Genomic DNA, 24,886 nt, shown 5'->3' with positions numbered 1-24,886 from the left:
ATACTGTTTTTAATTTTTATTTTTTAAATTTATTTAGCAAACTCTTATGCAATAGAGTTTTGTTTGTATTTAAACAAAACTGAAATAAAATTTTAATTATTTATTTGGTGAGACGAATAACGAATTTTGTTAAACACAATTTAAGCATTTTGTTTAAACAAATAGCAGCTAAAACGTTGGACAAATTGATAAAAATGTGTTTGGCATATTTAATTTAGAAAAACTCAAATAAATGGCAGTGTTACATATTCAAAACAAAGTAGATTATAGCCATGTGCGAAGAAGTTTTTAATAAAATAATAAATTAGCTTTAAAAACAAATGGGCGGTGGCTGGTTAAAAATATTAAAATTGTCTACAAAATTTATGAAATATTTGAAGTTACAGATTTTCGAAATTACTACAGCGATTTGCTTAAAACTTGAAGACAACATAAATCAAAAGTTAAGCTTTCATAATATAGATTAAAAATAATTTCAATTTAAAACCAAAGGCAAGCTTTCAGCTGACAATGTGGACCCCTTAGGCTGTAGAGAACCTAACTCAACATAAAATTGTATTAATAAATAGCTTGGAAAATATTGGTTTTATTGAAAAACAATTTGAGCAAAAATTGTAGAGAAGAACTTAGACTTTTAGAAAATATTTTTTTTAAGCACTTTGTTATTATACAAATCGAGTTACAAGGGGGACAAAAATGACCCTCTAACTCAATTTACAACTGTATTAATATGTATATTGTAAAAATTGGTGCTATTGATAAATATTTTATAGACTAATTGTAGAGAAGATCTTAAACATTTAGAAAATATCATTTTTAAACACTTTCGAGTTACAGGGGGACACAAGTGACCACATAACTCAATTAACAACTGTATTAATATGTATCTTGTATTTGTTCTATTGAAAAATATTTTATAAACAACATGAATTGTAGAGAAGGACTAGGGTTTTTAGAAAAATAAATTCTTAATCACCTTGTTTGCATACAAATCAAGTTACAGGGTGTCACACAGGGCAAACAAGAAATATTTTATATTTAAAATTAAAAATAAAAGCAAATTTTTAGTAATATCTTTTTATGAATCAATAAATAATAGAAATAATGTTACATTTTTGAAAACTAGATACAATTTCCTTTCTTTTGATATAAAATACGTCTAACCTTTCTGTAATACTTAATAAATTTAAGTGGCCAAAACTGTTACTAAGAAAAGCCTCCAAAATTGTGATTTTCTCTTACAATAAGGTCAAGGCAAGGTCAAATTAAACAAGCCAATGTTGACATGTTGTATATCATTTTAAAGGAAATTGTATAGTCTTTTAGAAAATGTATAAACATTTTAATTATTTAAAAATTCATTTAATAATAAGTTACTCGAAGTAAAATTTCAATTTAAAAAGTGAAATTTGATAAATTTTTCGTACAATTTTAACAAAAGTCTTCTATGAATAATAAAATAATTAAATTATTTTTATAATTTTGAAAAGTAGACACAATTTCCTTTCTTTTGATATACAATATGTCTAAACTATCTTTAATACTTATGTGACCAAATCTGTCCCTGTACAAGATCTTCAAAATTGCTATTTTCTCTTACAAAAAGGTCAATTCAAGGTCAAATTAAACATGCCAATGTTGACATGTTGTATATCATTTTAAAGGAAATTGTATAGTCTTTCAAAAAATGTATAAACATTTTAATTATTTAAAAATTCCTTTAATAATAAGATACTCGAAGTAAAATTTCTATTTAAATGATAAATATAATCGCTTTTTGGTGCAAATTTAACAAAATTCTTCTATGAATAATAAAATAATTCAATTATTTGTATAGTTTTGCAAAGTAGACACAATTTCCTTTCTTTTGATATACAATATGTCTAACCTATCTTTAATACTTAAGTGACCAAATCTGTCACTGTAAAAGGTCTCCAAAATTTTTATTTTCTCTTACAAAAAGTCAATTCAAGGTCAAATTAAACAAGCCAATGTTGACATGTTGTATATTATTTTAAAGGAAATTGTATAGTCTTTTAAAAAATGTATAAACATTTTAATTATTTAAAAATTCCTTTAACACTAAGATACTCCAAGTAAAATTTCAATTTAAAATATAAAATTTATTCACTTTTTGATACAATTTAAATAAAATTCTTCTATGATTAATAAAATACTTAAACTATTTTTACATTTTTAAAAACTAGACAAAATTTCCTTTCCTTTGATATACAATATATCTAACATTCTTTACCCTTAAGGCGAATCAATGAACCTATATCATGACTCTATTAAAGGCTGAAACTTTGTCATTCCTCTTTAAAAAAAAGTCCCGTGCTGGGAAATACTGCGGAGTAGATTTGTTGTTTTATATATCAATTTGAAGGAAATTTAGTCTTCTCTCCAAAACTGTATAAAAAATTTAAGTATTTAGTAAAATATAGAATAATGCATTTCAAAAAAAAATTTTAAAAATTTTTGTTTAATTTTTACACAAACTTTATTATAAAATGTTAACATATTTAAATAATTATACTATTTTTATATTTTTGAAAAGCTGAAACAATTTCCTATCCATTGATATAAAATATGTGTAACTTTTCTTTTCCACTATACAAAAAAAATGGTACCAAACCTCAGGCTATTAAATTGCTGCTGCTTCAATAAGTGATCGTAATATCCTAAAGTTTGGATATATTTCTTTTTAACATGGTTATGAAAGGTTACATTTATGATATATCATAAGAAAGATAATTTTGTCTAGTTTTCAAAAATTTAAAAATAATTTTATTATTTTAATATGTTAAAAAGTTATAATAAATTTTGTGTAAAAATAAAACAAAAAAAATAAATAATTTTTTTAAAATTTTTATGGCTAAACCATTGCTTGGGATCTCTCCCAAAAAACCTTAAAGAAATAAAGTGAATTTTAATAGTAATTTCGACATAAAGCCCTTTGTTTTTATTAGATCACGCACACAAAATTCCAATTGATCTTTACCGCCTTATCTAAACCAGAGTTAACTTCAAGTGTGTAATAATGTGTTTTATTTTGCTGTAATTCATACAAATTTAATTTTGGTTTTTTTCTTCTTTTATTTTATCTATTAATCATTTCAAAACCCCAATTTTTTTACTACTGTTGCATATTAAAAGAAAAACTTTCGTTAATCTCAAAAAAAAAAACTAGATAGCAATTGCTACAATTGCATCGTTGAACGTGCAAATCAATGCAGTTTCTCAAATATGTATTTTTATCAGTTTCACATGAAACTGAAACTGAAATAAAACTAACATACAATTGCATAAAATTTTATAATGAAAATAAAATCCATAAATTCAATACATGAAATAATGAAAGACAACTAAAAACCTTTAAAATTTCATACATAGAGTGAAAAAAAGACATAAACTAGTAGGTACTAGAGTAGTAGTTTAATAGTGGAGGTGAATCAAAAAAAAAACAGAAGAAGTGGTAATACAAATGACACCGTTACAGATTCGTGACAAATTTACACAAAATTTTGAAAAACTCACGTAATCGTTAACGAAATACTATGTATAGAGACGTAATCTAAACGTAAAAACATATACCACACAGACAGTAAGGTAAAAAATTAAAGCAACAGAATGTTATTTAAAAAAGAGATGACATTTACACAAAGCAGAGGACTCGATTTTATTTGAAAAGTGATAAATACAGTCATAAAGACCTCTCCAATGATATATAATTTGACTATCTTAATATAATTACAGTTACCAACCAGCAGATAAGCAAATAGTCAATGTATTTCTTATAGAAAGTATTTCTAATTAATGTCTGATAACTTAAACTATTTTTATTTGCAAAAAAAATTTAACACGATTAAACACAAAAGGCCATAATTAAATAGGTTTTTGTTAAAAAAGAAATAATGTCAACAAAACTAACTTTCAAAAGATTAAAAATACGGCAGTTTAATTTATATGCACAGCCAAACATTATAAAGTTGGCCACACTCTGTTGACAGGGTTGCTTAAAATGGTAGTAAATATTGTTTATTTGCATATATTTCCTAAACTATAGGTGTTATTGAAAAACAATCTTCAAGAAAATTATAGATTAAAATCTAAGCTTTCAAAAAATTATATTTCTAAACACTTTGTTAGAATAAAACATGAGTTACAGGGTGTCAAAGTTAACAACCTCGTGAAAGAAAAATATTTTTTTTATTTTATAAAAAAGTCTTTTATGAATAACAACTTAATAAAATTATATTTAGATTTTTTAAAAATAGACACAATTTCCTTTCTTTTGATATATAATATGTCTAAACTATCCATCCACTTAATAAATCAATGATGAGCAAACCAAAAACACTGTAAAAAAGACGCCACAAGGATATTTTCCTTATATACAATAAAAAAAAATTGGAAATATAAAAGCTAGAATAGACATATTATACATCAAATTAAAGGAAATTGTGTCTTCTTTTCAAAACTAGACAATACACTTTTCTATTTTTAGCATTTGAGTAAGATATTTGAAAAAAGTTTGAGTAACATTTTATAAAACCGAATTTTCACTTTTTTATCGGATTATTACAAAATTCTTTCAACAAATATTAAAATAATTGAATTATATTTCTATATTTACAAAGAGAACACAATTTCCTTTCTTTTGATATACAATATGTCTAACCTATGTTTCCTTGTTAATAAATAAATATAAGCAAACGAGACACTGTAAAATTGAGCCAACATTTATATTTTCCCTCATATAAAGAAATCTAATTTGAAATAAAAGTAGCCTGAATAGATATATTATACCTCAAATTAAAGGAAATTGTGTCTTCTTTTCAAAAATATACAATTTAGTTTTAAATTTTTAGCTTTTAAGTAAGATATTTGAAAAAACCTAAAGTTATATTAAAAAAAAAAAACAATTTTCTTTTATTTGTCGGATTTTTACAAAATTCTTTCAACAAATAGTAAAATAATTTAATTATATTACTATATTTAAAAACAAGACACAATTTCCTATCCATTGATATACAATAGGTGTAAATTTTCTTTGCCACTTGAGCTACGAATGAAGCCAAACATCAAGCTATAGCCTAAGGCCATCTTGATCTTTCTTCTTATAAAAACGAAAAAAATTTTCAAACACCAAGAGCTAGACTTGTCTTTTTATACCCTTCACCTTCGTGAGAAGGGTATATATAAGTTTGTCATTCCGTTTGTAATTTCTACATTTTTCATTTCCGACCCTATAAAGTATATATATTCTGGATCCTTATAGATAGCGGAGTCGATTAAGCCATGTCCGTCTGTCTGTCTGTCTGTCTGTCTGTCTGTCTGTCTGTCTGTCTGTCTGTCTGTCTGTCTGTCTGTCTGTCTGTCTGTCTGTCTGTCTGTCTGTCTGTCTGTCTGTCTGTCTGTCTGTCTGTCTGTCTGTCTGTCTGTCTGTCTGTCTGTCTGTCTGTCTGTCTGTCTGTCTGTCTGTCTGTCTGTCTGTCTGTCTGTCTGCCTGTCTGTCTGTCTGTCTGTCTGTCTGTCTGTCTGTCTGTCTGTCTGTCTGTCTGTCCGTCTGTCTGTCTGTCTGTTGAAATCAGTTTTCTGAAGACCCCAGATATCTTCGGGATCCAAATCTTCAATAATTCTGTCAGACATGCTTTCGAGAATTTTGCTATTTAAAATCAGCAAAATCGGTCCACAAATGGCTGAGATATGAGGAAAAAACCAAGACAACCTCGATTATTGACCTATTTTTTTACCTATATCTGGATTACTAAGACATTAATATAGACAATATGGATATCTAATGATAGATATTTCGAAGATATTTGCAACAACGTATATAAGACCATAGTAAGTTGGACCTACAATGGGTCAAAATCGGGAAAAAAAAATTTTGAACCCGATTTTTTTTTTTTTTTTTAAAAAAAATTAAAAATCGAAAAAAAAAATTTTAAAATTTAAAAAAAAAATTTTTTTAAAATTGAAAAAAAAAATTTTAAAAATTAAAAAAAAAAAATTTTTAAATTTAAAAAAAAAAAAATTTTAATAACAATCGAAAAATTTTTTTTTCCAAAAAATTCAAAAAACAACTGGAAAAAAAAATAAATTTTGTTTACCTAAAAATATTTAAAATTTTGAAGTATAATTTGGTGAAGGGTATATAAGATTCGGCACAGCCGAATATAGCACTCTTACTTGTTTTTATATAAATTTAAAGAAAATTATGTATTCTTTTGAAAAATTATTAAAAACTTAAAAAATTCAGTAACTAATAGAACTCAAAGATACATATTTGAAATAAGTTTTAACTAATAAATTTAAATTTTTGCTCCAATTTGCACAAAAGTCTTTTATTAATAATGAAATAATTAAACTGACTGATGTTGTTAAACTAACTGATGGTGGCTGACTCTAATTTATATATTTTGGATCATTTAATACGGATGTGATCTTTGTAGTGCAGATAGAAGTCAATTGGTTACTTTATACATCCCAGGTAATCTAGCATGTAGTCAATTGTCACTTTAGTGTCTCTAAGTAACCTAAAATGTAGTCACTATGAAGGTTTATTTTGTGCTGTACTTTAGAAAGTAGTTATTTTATCTATCAGATGTAATCTATTGGAGAGTTGTTGGAGGAAGATTTGTTTACAAGCAATTGGTTATTGGACTGTCTTTGAGACAGCTATCAGACAGTCTCATTGCAATAAAAAATGGTCCTGCTTTGGACATTTACGTGTTAGAATAACTAGTCACGTAACTACTTATGTCAATTGGTTACTTTATACACCCCAGGTAATGTAACGTGAAGTCAATTGCCACTAAAGTGTCTCTATGTAATCTAGAGTGTAGTCACTTTAAACGTTTATTTTGAACTGTACTTTAGAAAGTAGTTATTTTACACGTGTTAAAATAACTAATCACGTAACGACTTATGTAATTTGTTGTCACCCTAAGTGATAGGTAAAAACACACGAACTGCGGTGAAGTCTCTCTTTATGAGATAAAAACACATATTACAATTGAATCAGTTTCATAGCGTCATGTTTGAATAGATTAATTGGTTTAAGTGGTCAAGAACAATAAGACATATTGTATATCAGAAGAAAGGAAATTGTGTCTACTTTTCAAACAACACAATTTCCTTTTCAATGATATATAATTTGAAGAAATTACAACCATTTGTTTTGCATTATGTAGGAAAACACAATTTGATGGTAAAAAAAATAAATGAGATTGTTAGAGTCCTTTAATTTGTCAAGTGGAAATTTATTTTAGAAAGCTCAGGTTCTCCTCTATAATTTTCGTTAACATTGTTTTTCAATTGGACCCTGTTTAAATTTGTAAAAGTAACGATTCCTAAAAGATGTTTCACACTTGAGTTATTCAACTTTGACACCATGTAGCTCACTTTGTGTTCTAACCAGGTGTTTTCAAATTATATTTTCTGAAATCTTAGGTCCTCATCTATAATTTTTGTAAACAAAGTTTTTCCATCAGATTAATAGTTTAGATGATCCAACCCAAATTTAGTACAATTGTCTTCTTGCTTTCACAGTAGTTTGATAAAAAAAAGGTTTAAACCAAGTTTAACTATAAAGATTATATAAACAAGCTCAAAATTTCAATTCGAATACAAAACTTAAAACATTTAGAGAATTTTTTAAAAACCTCATTAATAAAAACTTTGATAACAAATCATTAAATTTCAAATATCATTGGCGCTTAAATTCAAACTGCTGGAAACATATTAATTTATTTTTGTTATACATTATTCAATAAATATTGCCAATCACTTGAATGCAATAAATACACGTATTTAAACTCATAAATATTAAAACGATAAAAAAAACAAAGTGCAAATGGGTTAACAAATTGTTCATAATTCCAAAACTCTTAAAATAATCCATGAACTAAAACCATTTATTTATTAAAACCCATCATGAAAGAAATTAAGACTCAAATACTAATTATACGTATTGTTTATCTTTATATAAATAAACCTAGGCGTAACACTGTGTTAAATATTGAATACTAAACAGAAACTAAAAAAACTGCCATAACAAATTACACCAAGTGATTTAAAATAATATAAACAGTTTGTAAGAAAAGAAAAAAAGCCAATATTGGCAATAAAATAAACAAACAACTTCCTTTCCCACACTCTACTCTCAAACATTTGGAGAAAAAAAATAATAATGAATTAAAAAGAAAAAAACTTAAAAATACTGTCCAAGAAAACATGAACAAAATAAAATGGCAAAAATTTATAAATAAAACTATTTTTATTTCAACAAAAAAAAATTAACACGATTAAACAAAAAAGGCCATAATTAAATAGGTTTTTGTTGAAAAAGAAATAATGTCAACAAAACTAACTTTCAAAAGATAAAAAATGCGGCAGTTTAATTTATATGCACAGCCAAACATTATAAAGTTGGCCACACTCTGTTGGCAGGGTTGCTTAAAATGGTAGTAAATATTGTTTATTTGCGTATATTTCCTAAACTATAGGTGTTATTGAAAAACAATCTTCAAGAAAATTATAGATTAAAATCTAAACTTTAAAAAAAATTATATTTCTAAACACTTTGTTAGAATACAACATGAGCTACAGGTAGTCAAAGTTGCCAACCTCGTGAAAGAAAAATATTTTTTTTATTTCATAAAAAAGTCTTTTATGAATAACAACTTAATAAAATTATATTTAGATTTTTAAAAAATAGAGACAATTTCCTTTCTTTTGATATATAATATGTCTAAGCTATCCATCCACTTAATAAATCAATGATGAGCAAACCAAACACTGTAAAAAGGCGCCAATTGTATATTTTCCTTATATACAATAAAAAAAATTGGAAATAAATAAGCTAGAATAGACATATTATACCTCAAATTAAAGGAAATTGTGTCTTCTTTTCAAAAATATACAATTTAGTTTTAAATTTTTAGCTTTTAATAAGATATTTGAAAAAAAGGAAAGTTATATTTTAATAAAACAAATTTTCACTTTTCTATCAGATTTTTACAAAATTCTGCTACAAATATTAAAATAATTGAATTATATTTCTATATTTACAAAGAGGACACAATTTCCTTTCTTTTGATATACAATATGTCTACACTATCTTTCCTTGTAAATAAATCAATATAAGCAAACGAGACACTGTAAAATTGAGCCAACATTTATATTTTCCCTTAAATAATGAAATCCAGTTGGAATTAAATAAGCAAGAATAGACATAAGGAGTGAGATCGAAAAATTCTTAACATACATATATGTTTATAAAAAAGAAACCACTAAACTTACAGCTTTAATTTTTTTTTTATTTGATTGAAATTATTATTACAATTTACAAAAAAAATTATTTTTATAGTTTTAATCACTAGTGATGAAATTTTGAACCTTTTTCGGAAACCCTTCCATTAACGTTTTTATAGTGCTTTCTGTCACTTTGCTCGAACATGTAGTCCATCTCCGTTTAAAATCTACCACACTTTTGGACACCTTTTTTGTACTCTTCAATTCTCTTTTAACAAGAGCCCAATATCTCTCCACTGGCCTTAGCTCCGGGCAGTTTGGAGGATTTGCCTCTCTTGGTACAAATACCACATTATTGTTCTTGTACCACTCAAGGGCTTGTTTGCCATAGTGACAGGATGCCAAGTCAGGCCAAAAATAAGTGGACACATTATGAAGTCTTATGAATGGAAGCAGCCTTTTTTGTAAACATTCCTTGATGTAAATTTCGGTATTTATAGAGCCCGTTGTAACAAATGAGTGGCTTCTTTTGCCGCAACTGCATATTGCTTGCCATACCAAGAACTTTCTGGGAAATTTTGTCTGCTTTTGGGTCCTAAACTTTTCTTCAACATTCCCTCGAGCATCAGCAACATAAAATTTTTGACCTGGAAGTTGCGAAAAATCTGCCAGAACATACGTTTCGTCATCCATTATGCAGCAAGAATATTTTTTTATAAAACTTGACTTCAATTTCCGTGCTCTGTTTTTGGCCTCTAAATTTTTAGTAGCGTTCCTGTCAGGAACTTTTTGAGCCTTGTATGTTTTTAAACCTGCATTAGCTTTAACTTTTCGTACCAAATAGTCCGAGCACTGAGCTAACCGGGCTGCTTTCCTACCGGATGTGTTGGGAGCTCTTTTGAAAATGCGTTCTATTTTTTTGGCTTTAGAAACATCATGTGGACCATTCCTTCTACCTGAACCAGGTTTTCTATCAACTGACAAGTTCTCCCGGTACTGTTTAATAACATTGGAAACAGTTTGACGGCAGACCTTTGTATGCTTGGCCAACTTTTTGTAAGACCAAGTTGGGTTTTGTTGAAAATATTTAATAATTTCAGTACGCACTTTTTTCTGGTCACTCATTTTAATCAGATTAACAAAAAAATTAATATAATTGACATTACACATAATAACTGACATGTTTTTCAAAGGTAACTTGATCAAAAAAAATTCAAATAATACTTGGGTTAAAAAATGTAATGAAAAACGTGTGTTAAGAATTTTTCGATCTCACTCCTTATTATACATAAAATTAAAGGAAATTGTGGCTTCTTTTCAAAACTAGACAATTAAGTTTTAAATTTTTAGCTTTTAAGTAAGATATTTGAAAAGAACATTGAGTTATATTTTAAAAAACCAAATTTTCACTTTTCTATCCGATTTTTACAAAATTCTTTCAACAAATATTAAAATAATTGAATTATATTTCTATATTTACAAAGTAGACACAATTTCCATTCTTTTGATATACATTATGTCTAACCTATCTTTCCTTGTTAATAAATCATTATAAGCAAACGAGACACTGTAAAATTGAGCCAACATTTATATTTTCCCTTATATAAAGAAATCTAATTGGAAATCAAAGTAGCCTGAATAGACATATTATACATCAAATTAAAGGAAATTATGTCTTCTTTTCAAAAATATACAATTTAGTTTTAAATTTTTAGCATTTAAGTAAGATATTTGAAAAAAGCTGAAGTTATATTTTAAAAAAACAAATTTTCACTTTTCTATCAGATTTTTACAAAATTCTATTACGAATATTAAAATAATTGAATTATATTTCTATATTTAAAAAGCAGACACAATTCCCTATCCATTGATATACAATAGGTCTAAATTTTCTTTGCCACTTGACCTACGAATGAACCCAAACATCAAGCTATAGCCTGAGGCCATCTTATTATTTCCTCTATCAACAATGTTGAAATTTTACAAACACAACAAGCTAAACATGACATATTTTATATAAATTTAAAGAAAATTATTTATAGTTCTTAAAATTTATTACAGAAATAAAAAAAATTCTGTAACTAATAGTACTCAAAGAAGACAAAAGTCTTCTTTGAATAATAAAAAAATTAAACTATTTTTACATTTTTGAAAAGTAGACACAATTTCCTTTCTTTTGATAGACAATATGTCTAACTTGCCTTTCTCTTTAGTAGGATCAATGGAAAGCAATCATGACCCTATAAAATGCTTAATATTTTTAATGACTCTTAAAAAATTCAAGTTATGAGAAATCATGCAGAATAGACTTATTATATTATATATCAATTTAAAGTTAATTCAGTCTTCTTTTCGAAACTGTATGTAAAATTTATTTAATTTAACAAAACACAAGAAATTTAAAGAAAATATTAAAGTTTAATCCCCAAAAAACCAATTCCAGTTTATTTGCATATATTCTGTGAACAACATTTGTGAACAATAAAATTATTCAATTATTTTTATATTTTTGAATAAAATACTTCATTACCTATCCTTTGATATATAATATGTTAAAATTTTCTTTCTCTCTTGACCAATTAATTGACTCAAACATCACTCTATTATTTTGTTCCACCTTCAATTTGTGTTTTCTTTTTTTAAGGTTAATATATAAAAATATTAAAATTATTTATTGCTTATTGGAAAGTAGTCTTCATTTCCTTTCCAATGATATAAAACATGTTAATCTCTACTTCTTTGCATGTCAAATAAATGGACATAAACTTCAGATTTTGCCGTAAAATTGCACTCTCTTGTTTTTCTCCATTTTTCAAGTTGTGTCCATTTATTAGACATGTGGTTAAGAAAAAGTACAACTAATAATATATCATAAGAAAGGAAATTGTGTCTACTTTTGAATAATATATCCAATATATTACCAAATAAACCCACGCATACTTGACATTTTGCCTTAAAATTGCACTCTTTGTTTTTTCTTCATTTACCTAGGGAGCTTAAGTTTGTGTCAATTTTTTAAAGATGTGTGAAAAGAAAAAGTACAAGTATTTTATAACAGCGGAAAGGAAATTGGGTCTACTTTTCAAAAATGTATAAATAATTTTAATATATAAATACAATAAATTTTAAAAAGATTCTGTTAAAAAAATTGTCTTTTTCACAGCCAACTACTTTCTTACAAAAATCGTTCTAAATTTTTAAATATTTAAATTAACTAAATTATTTATACATTTTTGAAAAGTAGACACAATTTCCTTTCTTTTGATATATAATAGTTCTAAACTTTCTCATCCACATGCCATTCAAAAGGAGGTAAACTTGATACTAAGCAGTAAAATTTCAATTTCTGATTTTCTCAGTCTAGCAAGAGAGATTAAGTTGATGTCCATTTATTTTACTTGTGGCAAAGAAAAGTTGAACCTATTGTATATCGAAAGAAAGGAAATTGTGTCAGCTTTTTTAAAATATATAAACCTTTTTAAAAATTTAAATTTAATAAAAAGTTTTTATACCAGTTTTTGAAATAATTTTAGATAAAAGTTAAAACCAGTTTTGTCAAAATATTTAACGATTAAACTTAGTTTAAACCTAGAAATTTTGAAAAATAGCTCACTTATTTTTCAATTTATTTATTTTATGCTTTCATTTTAAAATTTTAGTTGTGGGTACTTACATTTTGCCAATCTTCTGGCTCCTCCTTGCGTATCTCTTTTATTTTTTTCACTTCTTCCGCTTTCTTTAGTTGTTCTTGTGCTGTTTGATACAAATTACAGGGTTTGATTTGTACGAATTGCATGGGATTATAAGGTGGGGGTGGTGGGGTTGGTCGTGTAACTCTGGCTTTAGCCACATAAGCTGTGGGATCCGGAGATGTAATAGACTGAAAGTAAAAAAAATAAAATATTAAAAAACGAAATAATTAACTAGTTGAATTTAATAATTTATTAAATATAAAGAAAACAAATTAATAACTACCCACAAAGGCACCTGACGACGCGACATTTGTTTTGTTTTTCTTTTTTTTTTTAATAAAAAATAACTATAAAAATCAATACTAATTTTCGGTAACCATAAACCAGCGTAAAAACTATAATAATTTAAAGTAAAAAAAATATATATAAAAAAACCAAGTGTTTAAATTGACACCTCGACCTGGCCGACAATAAATGAGCAACGAGTATTCAAAATCAAAACAAACCTGACCAAAAAATGCATTAACCCCTACAAATTTATCATAAAAACCCCCTTCCCTCCTTTTTACTACTAAATAATTCACACAAACATACTACCCACAAATTGCAACACTGTCAGCAAGTGTCACAGACAAAACAAACAATAACAAGGGGATATTTATTTGCAAGAACAAAATAAAGTACCCCCCTCTTCTACTCTCTCTCTTTCTCCAACACTCTTTAAGGCCACCCACTTGAGAGCTAAGAAAATGAGGAAGAAAATAATAAGAAAAAAATCCTACATGATGGCAAGAAGAAAAAGAGAAGAAAATATAAGCCTGGCCATGTTGTTGTAATGATGTATGCAGTCAATGACTGTTTGATGTTGACGGAAGTCTAGTTGTTGTTGTTTTTATTGCATTTACTGCTGCTGACAACAACAATTTCAACCACACACCATATGTTTGAAAGGTTTTGAAATAAGTAAGAAGAAAAAACACAAAATTTCTTGCAAAAAAAAAAAACAAAAGAAATAAAGAATTTTTTAAACATGACATTTCTTACAGAATCTTAAAGTAATTATTTCTTACGATTAGTAGTGAGTGACAGACAATGACAGTGACAGCAGCTTATTACTCTCTGTTTAGGGTGGTTGAAAAGGAAATATGTAACAAGATTGTTATTTAGAAGGGGTTATCAATAATGTAAAGACATGCATGGGAATTGGTATGTAAATTAAAGGTTGACACTTTGATCAAGAAGAGTAGTTAAGGTCTGACACCAAGCTATTTAGAGATGTCAAGCTTAATGTCAGGGATGAGTGACAAAAAGGCCAAGTTAAGGAATTTAGTAATGAGAATGTCAAAGAAAATTAGAAACGAATTAAATAATAAAGAGTTAAGCTGGGTTTTATCACAGTTTAAATTAAACTTATAGTAATCTAAAGGGTGTGAAGAAGAGTAGTTAAGGTTTGATATCAATTTCCGTTCTATTGATATAAAATATGTTTATTTTTATACCCTTCACCTTCGTGAGAAGTTTGTCATTCGGTTTCCGACCCTATAAAGTAAATATTTTCTGGATCCTTATAGATAGCGGAGACGATTAAGCCATGTCCGTCTGTCTGTTGAAATCAATTTTCTGAAGACCCCAGATATCTTCGGGTTCCTACATGCTTTCAAGAAGTTTCCTATTTAAAATCAGCAAAATCCGTCCATAAATAACTGAGATATGAGCAAAAAACCGGGACAACCTCGATTTTTTATCTATATCTGGATTATTAATTCATTAATATAGACAATATGGATATCTAATGATAGATATTTCAAAGTCCATTGCAACGATGTAGATAAGGCTATAGTAAGTTGGACCTACAATGGGTCAAAATATTTTTTAACCCGAATTTTTTTTTCATCAAAAAATATTTTTTTTTTTCATAAATTGTTTTTCCCAAAAAAAATTTTAAAAACTAAAAAAAAAAAAAATTTCAAAAAATTTGGAAAAAACTTTTTTAAAAAAAATAAAAACAATTTCGAAAAAAAAAATTTTTGAAAAACAATTTAAAAATTAAATTTTGTTTACCTTTGGTGAAGGGTATATAAGATTCGGCACAGCCGAATATAGCTCTCTTACTTGAAATTTTATTTGAATAAAAGCAAAAGAAAATACAATTTTAGAGTGAGTTGGAGTCTATTTATTTTCATTTGTGTAACAAAAATATTCGATATATGGTATAGCAATAGAAAGATAATTGTGTCTACTTTATAAATATGTTTAAACAATTTGATTTGACGTTTATACATATATATAAAGAAGTATATATTTGTATGAAAATCCCCAAAAAATTTTGATTTTACAGTGAGACGTTAAGTTAGAGTCCATTTATTTTCCATTTCGGAATGAAATATTAGATATATTGTATATCAATAGAAATGTAATTGTGTCTACTTTATAAATATGTTAAAATAATTTGATTATATAAATGTATAAGAAAACTATATACATTTGTATGGAAATGTCCAAAAATTTTAATTTTACAGTGAGACCTTAAGTTGAAGTTAATATATTTGTCATGTGGGAAAGAAAAGTTGGATATATTTTATATCATCAGAAAGGCAATTGTGTCAGCTTTCCAAAAATGTATAAAAATGTTATTCTATACAAATATATATAAAAAATATATGAATTTTTATGAAAAATCACAAGAAAATGCAATTTTACAGTGAAACTTTAAGTTGGGGTAATTTTATTTTAAATGTGGATAAGAAAATGTAGACATATTTTATAGCAGCAGCATGGATATTGTGTCAGCTATTCAAAAATCTATAAATAATTTTATTTTATAGAAATGTATGCAAAATATATAAATTTGTATGAAAAATCAGAAAAAAAGTGCTAAGAAAAAGTTGGAATCCATTTATTTATCAAGTGAGGAAGAAAACTAATACATATTTTATTGGGTGTATGACTTAAAAATGCAGGATTTACAATAGATGGATTATCATTTTGAAACGTACATATCTGTCGTCTTTTCTCACTAAGTTATTGACAAAATTTTTTTTGCTTCGAAAATGTAGAATTTTGTGCCAACAAAGCGTCATATGCGGGAAGTGCCGCTAAAGCACACCGATTGCTCACCAAAGCTTATGGTGAATGTGTTCCATCAGTTTCAACGTTCTACAGATGGTTTTTTTGGTTCAGAAGTGATGATTTTGACAGGGAAGACGGAAGATCGCCCAGGCCAGCAAAAAAAGTAGAAATACCAAGAATTGGAGGCATTCCTCCATGAAGATTGTTATCAAACTTTACAAGACTCATTGGGAGCTACTCCAGCAGCAATTTCAAAAAGTTTGCAAGCAGCAGTATTCATCCAAAAGCAGGGAAATTGGGTACCATACGATTTGAAGCTGGGAGACTTTGAACGACGATTTTGTATGTATGAAATGCTGCTTGAACGCTATAAAAGAAAATCATTTTTGCAGCGAATCATTCATTACTTGTGATGAAAAATTATTCCATTACGATAATACAAAGCGTAAGAGATCATACGTGAAGCCCGGCCAACTAGCCGAATCGACATCAAAGCCAAACATTCATGGCTCTAAGTTAATTCTCTGTATTTGGTGAGCACAAAAAATCCTATCTATTATGAGCTGCTGACCAGACCATCACAGGGAACCTGTAACGAATGAAACTGCTTCGTTGGAAGCTAGCATTGGCCGAAAAGGAACAGAATATGCGTCCAGACATGAAACCGTAATATTCCATCATGACAACGCTCGGCCACATGCAATATCTGTTAAAAAGTATTTAGAATAAAGTGGTTGGGAAGTTTTTCCTCACAAGCTTTATAGTGTAGACCGTGCCCCGTCCGACTACTATTTGTTTCGCTTCACTTTATGGCCTCAAAAGATGAGCAGTACTTTTGGCTCGGAATCCATATGTTTCCAGAAAGATGGGGAAAAGGTAAAAGGTAAATTAAAGATAAATATTTGAAAAAACCCAGCATTCTTAAGTCAATCACCCAATTTATTAATTAATTCTTGTTCTAAAGGGACTTAATTATGGGTTTTAGTGATTTTTTAGTTTGCTTAAATCATAACAGTAACTTGTTGTTATCAAATTGTTCTGTGTTATCATTTCCCTATGAATTGTCAAGCAATGTTTACTTTCTCACAAGAACCGTTATTTTCTGAAGAGAAAAATTTCCCTTTTAAGGAGTTGCCATATTTAAATTAAATAATTGAAAGCTAGTTTAAGCATCAAATTTAATAAATAATTTATTAAATTTCCTGTAACGTTTAAAAAATGGTAAAATAATAATTTTTTTTATTAAAACTTTATGAAATTATTTTAAAAAAATTCTTTTAAACCTCTGTTTTCTTTTAATACCTAGATGTACGTCTGTAACACATGTGTAAATTCGCATTAGCCGAGGTTTCTTTCAAAGACATCCATGCATTCAACTAACAAACAAACAAAAAAAACCACATTAACTCAAAATTAACCATCACACGCACTGTTTGAAAGAATGTATGTCCCATCATCATTATCATCAGCTATCTAGTCATTCCATACAACCCTTCATTTGTCAGCCTTATAGAATGTTTAAAACAAACATTTCATTTCTTTTTTGCCTACCTTTCAAAAGCTGAAGCTGAGTTGATAATTCTTTCTATATTTCTTTTATGAGCTGTGTGTTTTTCCACCTATAAATAGGTGGTAGTATAAATATTATGAAGAAAAAAAAATCCAAGAAACCTCTTAAATTCTTTGGGACTATAAGGCACCACTAGGCAAGTCAAAGTTAAATAACAGCAATACCTACTACTAATAACAATAAATAAAAAAGTAGAAAGAAAGAAAATAAAATTAAAATATTCTTCAATATGACATGACATTTAGTCACAAAGAATAAATAATATAAATCCTACTATACAAATGAATAAAAATGAGCTAGCTAGCAGTTAAAGCAGCCTTCAGATTTGAAAATAATTATAAACTATGGTAACTCTTTATATTCTTCTTCTAGTCTAAGGCTATTCATCATAGAATGTTGTCAAAATTTAGTGTTACCATATTAAGGAGGATGCTTTGGCATTGTACTGGTTGTTTAGTTTTCTTAACAGCTGTTTAACTTTTTGACTATTTGTTTGTCTGTCACTTTGCTTTGACCTAATCAATAATTTTAGTGGCAATAACCTTTAAAGATTTGTTAGTGTAAAACAAAATAACGTTTACGTTTACGAGTATAATGTTTAAGCAATATTCTAAAAAGACAAAACTGTACAAAACTATACAAAAGACTTGAAACATTGTTGAATTAAACCACTTAGTATATGAGTTCGTTTAAAAAATTTGAATGAAAATTTCTTTGAAGTAACAACAAAGTATAAATCTTACACGAGTATTACAGTTTTATGTCTGATTTGTCTGCATTTGTTAGAATTTTATAAAATTTTGAATACTTTTTTAAGTTTTCTTAGCAGCTGCTGCCTATAATTCAGCTTAAATTGTATTTAAATAAAGCCTTATTATGCTGTTGTACTAAATACATCAGAGTTTTCTTGATATTTTTACGAGATCATACAGTTTTTGATGTTTTTATGTTTCGGTACACCAGGACGTATGATTATTATTAATTTCTGGGTTATTTAACAAATTTGTCAATAACTTTGAAACTATAATAGTTATTGAAAATATTTAAATATCATTGGAAAGCTAAGACTTCAGGGATTATTTCATAGGAATTTAAATTTTCTAAACAATATCCTTTGCTTTATTGTAACCTACTACTTCATAACAACATCTTCCTGTCGAAATTGGATGATACTGATGTAAACCACATGTGGTTTAAACAAGACAGTGCCACATGCCACACAGTGCTACACACTCTGATCGAGAACTCTCTCGTTTCTGAGATCAGAATTGAACAATTACAAATTTATATGAAAAATTCGAAAAAATGCAATTTCACAGGGAAACACTAAGTTGGAGTTCATATATTTGTCATGTGAGAGAAAAAATGTAAACATATTTTATATTAGCGGAAAGGAAATTGTAGCAGCTTTTAAAAAATCTATAAATTAATTTATTTCATAATAATATATTAAAAAAATATAAATTTGTATGAAAAAACACCAAAAAAAACGCAATTTCATAGAGAGACATTAAATTGTAATCCATTATTTATCATTGGACAAAGACACATTAGATATATTTTATATCAGTAGAAAGGAAATTGTGTCAGCTTTTCAAAAATGTGTAAATAATTTTATTATACAAAAATAAATATAAAAAAATATAAATTTCTATGAAAAAAATACAAAAAGTGCTATTTAGCAATGATACGTTAAGTTCGAGTCCATATTTTTTTCAGGTGAGAATGAAAAGTTTGACTTATTTTTAATCAGCAGATAGGAAATTGTCTCAGCTTTTCAAAAATGTATAAATAATTGTATTCTTCAAAAAAGTATATAAAAAATATAAATTTTTATGAAAAAATACAAAAAGTACTATTTAGCAATGATACGTTAAGTTGATGTCCAAATATTTTCCAGCGGGGAAAGAAAAGTTAGACGTATTCTATATCAGCAGAAAGAAAACTGTGTTAGCTTTTTAAAAATGTATAAATAATTTAATACTATTAAAATATATAAAAATTATTACAATTTTTATGAAAAACCACAAAAAGTGAAATTTTCCAATGGGACTATAAGTTGTAGTCCATATATTTGTCAGATGGAATAGAAAAGTTAGACATATTCTATATCAGCAGAAAGAAATTTGAGTCAGCTTTTAAAAAATGTATAAATAATTTAATACTATTGGGTGTATGACTTAAAAATGCGGGATTTAAAAAGTGCCATTTAGCAACTCCGATTGCTCACCAAAGCTTATGGTGAATGTGTTTCATCAGTTTAAACGTTCTAGAGATGGTTTGTTAGGTTTAGATACAAGACGATTTTGTATGTCCGAAATTCTGCTTGAAAGCTATAAAAGAAAATCATTTTTGCACTGAACCATTACTTGCGATGAAAAATGCATCCATGCATTAATCCGAAGTGTAAGAGATCGGGTATGAAGACCGGTCAACCAGCCGAATCGACAGCAAATCCAAATATCCATGGTGCTAAGTTAATTGTCTGTCATGTCATAGCTAACAATGTTATTTCATGTTAAATTTTGTCTATACAAATGGCCACGTTGCGACCGCTTATTAAAAGTTTAATTACATTTGTTTATTTTAACAAATAAAAAAACAGTTATGACTCAAATCAAATGTCGCTTTACATTTGATGTTTTAATTTGTCGATAAATAGAAGAATGACAAAGAATTTTGTTATTTATTATGGGTCATACTTTAGATTAATTTAGCTGATTCAATTGTTTCTTAAAACAATATACAATTTCCTATTAATAGTTAAACAATTAACACTAATTTTATAAAATTTGCTTAAAAACCCAAATATTTATCATAAAAAATTTGATTATTTCAACAAAAATCTTTAATATTGTAGAGTTTTCATAGAAAATACTTGCTAATATGAAAACTATAATGATTTCATTTACTTATTCAGGCTAATTAATTTATTTCTAAGATTTGTTTTATTAATTTTACCGAAATATTGTGATATTTTTAACATTCCTTACAATTTTTACTTAACTGTAAGAAAACTACTACTTTTATCCTGCAACCCTGTGTTTGTTTATAGTGCAGCCACTAATCAGCCATTTTCGCTCAACAACAATTGTTTACATTTTGTTTTGTTGCTCTATCTCTCTCTCTCTCCCTTCTAGTGCAGCCAATGCATTAACATTTTTCCTTGTATATTTGTTTACTTTTTGTTTTCAACTGTTTCTCTCTCTCTCTTTCTCTTTGCCTTATAGAGTATTGTTTACAGTGCAAAAAATTTCTTTTACACTTAAAAGGTTCTATTACTTGATTTTCTAAACAGTTTTTTTTGTATTTTGTTCAACTATTGTTTAGTTTATTGACTTGTTAAGTGTGTTTGGGTAAAAAAAAATAAAGAAAATGTTTAGAAACATTTTGCATATTTTCTACTTGACAATGAGTGGCTGTAAAATGAAAAATAAAACAAAACAAAAAGTACTTTCTCTCATTTTAACCCATTAAATAAAAACAATAATTGAGGGCCATTTAAGGCAATTAAATTTGATGTTAAATAGTATTAGGAATGGTTAGCATAAAATTTAAGAACAATTAAATGTTTGACAGTTAATAAAAGGCAAAAAAGAAGATAGTTTAATAGTTTTAAAGCTTATTTTCCAAAAGCAAGAGAGTTGAAACAGTATTTTAATCTGATTCCAATAGAATCTGGAGAAAATTTTTAGCATCTAAGCAACCATTTTAAGAATTTTTTTTGCTGGGATGTGGTTTTTATTTAAAAAAAAAAATTATTTTCAAAAACTTACCGTTTTTCTACCACCATTACAGCTACTACTGCCATTCGAGGTAGTAGAGGTCTGTGAAGTTGACATATCACCGCTGTCCATCATTGAGTGAGATGCTGCTAAATCTTCATTAAAATTTCCTAACGTTAAATTATCCTTAATTTCCGTGGAGTTGGCTGGAAGTGATGCTGCTGCTGCTACTGGCGAAGTATTACTTCGCTCACATTCTGTAGGCATTTCAAATGCCCTTTATTCCACCAATTTTTATTTTTTCAATAATTAAAAAAATTAATCAATAATTTTTTCTTGTTTATTTGCAAAATTGCTGCAGCTTGTCTAAAATAAATTCGTTGTTTTGTTTGATTTTCTTATCTTTTTCGTTAAAAATAAACTTTGGTACGGATTTCGTAGTAAAAATGTAAAAGAAATTTATCAAACATTATTGTATATAAAATGACATTACATCAATTTTAATGTTTGTTTTGTTTTCTTCTTAAAACAATTTTCAGTTTTTGAAATTTCAAGGGTTACCCACGCATTTCTTTTGTGTTTTTGTATCAAAAAAAACTTGTCTTTTTGTGGGCCGACAAATTGGTTGATGTTCTCTACAATTTGTTGTCTAAAATCTGTAATTTGAAAGAAAAAAAATATAAAAATTTGTTAAAACATTAAAATAAAAATGTAAATTTTTTGTTTAAAAATTTTTTTAATAAAGTAATAATTCTTAAATAACATCAAATATTTAACGGTCTATTGGTAATCGTAAAGATGTCTGGTGTCTGGTTTGATTTTAAAATTAATTTTGTGGTGGGCGTAGTAAGATTTTGAGTATTACTTAAGTTTGTCCATAAAAAAGGTGTTAAATAATAAAATGCATTTCAAGCCTACAAAATTTTATTAGCATTTAGAGCTGAAATAACATAATAAACAAAGATTTAATTTAATAAAATTGTAGGCAAATCAAAATTTAGTTAAATATTGGTTTAACATTCCTAAAAGTAGTAAACACCACTGGCTGTGGTTGCAGGCCAGTATGGCATCACTAACAGCTGTTAATTGTTTTAAAATCCGTTTGACGTCAAGCATTGCTGTCAAATATTGCCATTTTTGAATGCTAAACTTTTGCTCTTAAGCAATGATGAAATTTTACAGCATTTAGGAACTTAAACTTTGATATTTAATATAATATTTAAATAGCATCACTAACAGCTGTTAATTGCTTCAAAATCCGTTTGACGTCAAGCATTGCTGTCAAATATTGCCATTTTTGAATGCTAAACTTTTGCTCGAAAGCAATGTTGAAATTTTACAGCATTTAGGAACTTAAACTTTGATATTTAATATAATATTTAAAAATTATTAAAGGTTAGCAATGGCTAATTTTCCTTTGAATTACAATAAAATTTAAATCAAAATATTTCTTTGTTATTGTTCTATATTTAGTGATATTATAACATCAAATGTAAACCGCCATTTGAGTTGACGTCATAGCTGTTCATTTGTTTTTATATTTTTTTTATAAAATAAACAAATGTAATTAAACTTTTAATAAGCAGTCTGGTAGTGACCATTTATAGACAAAATTTAACATGAAATTGTTTACTATTCATAGTCACAATAAAAAATCAAAATTAGTATAAATTTAAATTTAATACAAATCTTGATTTAAATAAAATTATGGCAATAGGAAATTCTATGAATCAGATTTCAAAAATTTCGTCTAAAGTCAGCAATACAAAATCATTAACATTTTTATGTCTTATGGCATGACATGTAAATTTTTATGCATTTAAATTTTCAAATCTGTTTTTTTTTTAAGAAATTTTATTCCTAACATTTTTATGTCTGATGTAATTTTTATGTCATGACAAAATCGTTAATATTTTAATGTCTTATAGCATAACATGCAAATATTTATGCAGTTAATTCTTCAAATCAGTTTTGGTTTGATATTTCTTAATTTGGATTTTTACATTTTACTCTTAACATTTTTATGTCTGATGTAATTTTTATGTCATGACATAAGATGTTGAAATAAGCTTTTTAAACATGATATTTAATTTCTTTAAAAAGTTTAATATTGAAATTTGTATGTTATGACATATTTATGTCATGACACATTTATGTTATGACATATTTATGTCATGATGACGAATTTATGTCTTAAATCAGTGTTTACAACTTATTTTTGAATTTCTTTAAACATTTGACTCTTAACATTTTTATGTCTTATGCTAAAATATGAACATATTTTGTTATAACATATTTATGTCATGACATATGATCTTAAAATCTTTTTTAAAACTTATTTTTGAATTTATTTAAACATTTGACCAATAACTTTTTTATGTCGTAGGCTATAATATTAACACATATTTATGTCATGACTTAATTTCTTAAAATCTTTTTTTAAAACTTATTTTTGAATTTCTTTAAACATTTGACTCTTAACATTTATATGTCTTATGCTATAATATTAACATATTATGTTATAACATATTTATGTCTTGACATAAGATCTTAAATTCAGTTTTTACAAGTTATTTTTGAATTTCTTTAAACATTTGACTCTTAACATTTTTATGTCGTATACTATAATATTAACATATTATGTTATAACATATTTATGTCATGACATATGATCTTAAAATCTTTTTTTAAACTTATTTTTGAATTTCTTTAAACATTTGACTCTTAACATTTTTATGTCTTAGGCTATAATATTAACATATTTATGTCTTATGGCATGACATCAGAACTGTTATTATAATATGAATTTATATATGGCTTTAAATCTTAAAGTTTTAAATACTTTTTAACATTTAACCCTTAAATTTTTTATGTTTTGTGCTATGACATTAACATATTTATGTTTTATGTCATGACATAAAATCTCAAAATTATTTTTTATTTATTTTGGAATTAATTTCAATATTTTAACCTAAAAATTGAATGGCTAATGTTACGACATTAATATTTTTATGTCTTATGGCATGACATAAAAATCATAACATATTTTTATGCATTAAAATCTTAAAATTAATTTTTATTCAATATTTCTTAATTTTTTTTTAACAATTTATATTTGACATTTTTATGTCTTATGGTATGACACTAACATATTTATGTCTTATGTCATGACAAAAACTCTTGTTAATTTTTTTTTTATTTAAATATGCTAGACAAAAAATTTTCCTTAAAATTGTTAAAGTTAATTGTAAGACATTAATATTTTTATGTCTTATGGCATGACATAAAAATTATTATAACATATTTTATGCATTAAAATCTCAAAATTAGTTTTTATTCAATATTTCTCATTTTTTTTAACAATTTACAGCTGACATTTTTATGTCTTATAATACAACACTAACATATTTATGTCTTATGTCATGACAAAAAACTCTTAAAATTATTTTTTTAAATTTACTTTTTTATTTCTTTAAATATGTTAGCCTAAAAATTTTCATTAAAATTGTTAAAGATGGCAAGACATTAATATTTTTATGTCTCATGGCATGACATAAAAATTATTATAA

General features: G+C 26.6%; 1 protein-coding gene across 2 annotated transcripts in view; it reads right to left on the bottom strand.

Annotated features, from left to right (window-relative positions):
- smash (smallish) overlaps positions 1-24,886 on the bottom strand; it is a 231,827-nt gene that overhangs the window by 60,613 nt on the left and 146,328 nt on the right. For both annotated transcript variants that reach the window (XM_065499139.1, XM_065499138.1), the window contains 2 exons: positions 21,369-21,973; positions 12,935-13,141 (listed from right to left, as the gene is read on the bottom strand). In XM_065499139.1, the coding sequence (XP_065355211.1) occupies positions 12,935-13,141; positions 21,369-21,584 (423 nt within the window). In that variant the 5' untranslated portion in view covers positions 21,585-21,973. The remainder of the gene's footprint in view (positions 1-12,934; positions 13,142-21,368; positions 21,974-24,886) is intronic.

The sequence above is a fragment of the Calliphora vicina genome, chromosome 1, assembly GCF_958450345.1.
Source record: "Calliphora vicina chromosome 1, idCalVici1.1, whole genome shotgun sequence".
Classification (NCBI taxonomy): Eukaryota; Metazoa; Arthropoda; class Insecta; order Diptera; family Calliphoridae; genus Calliphora; species Calliphora vicina.
The sequence above is the reverse complement of the archived record's forward strand: the minus strand, read 5'-3'. Positions and strand labels throughout refer to the sequence as shown.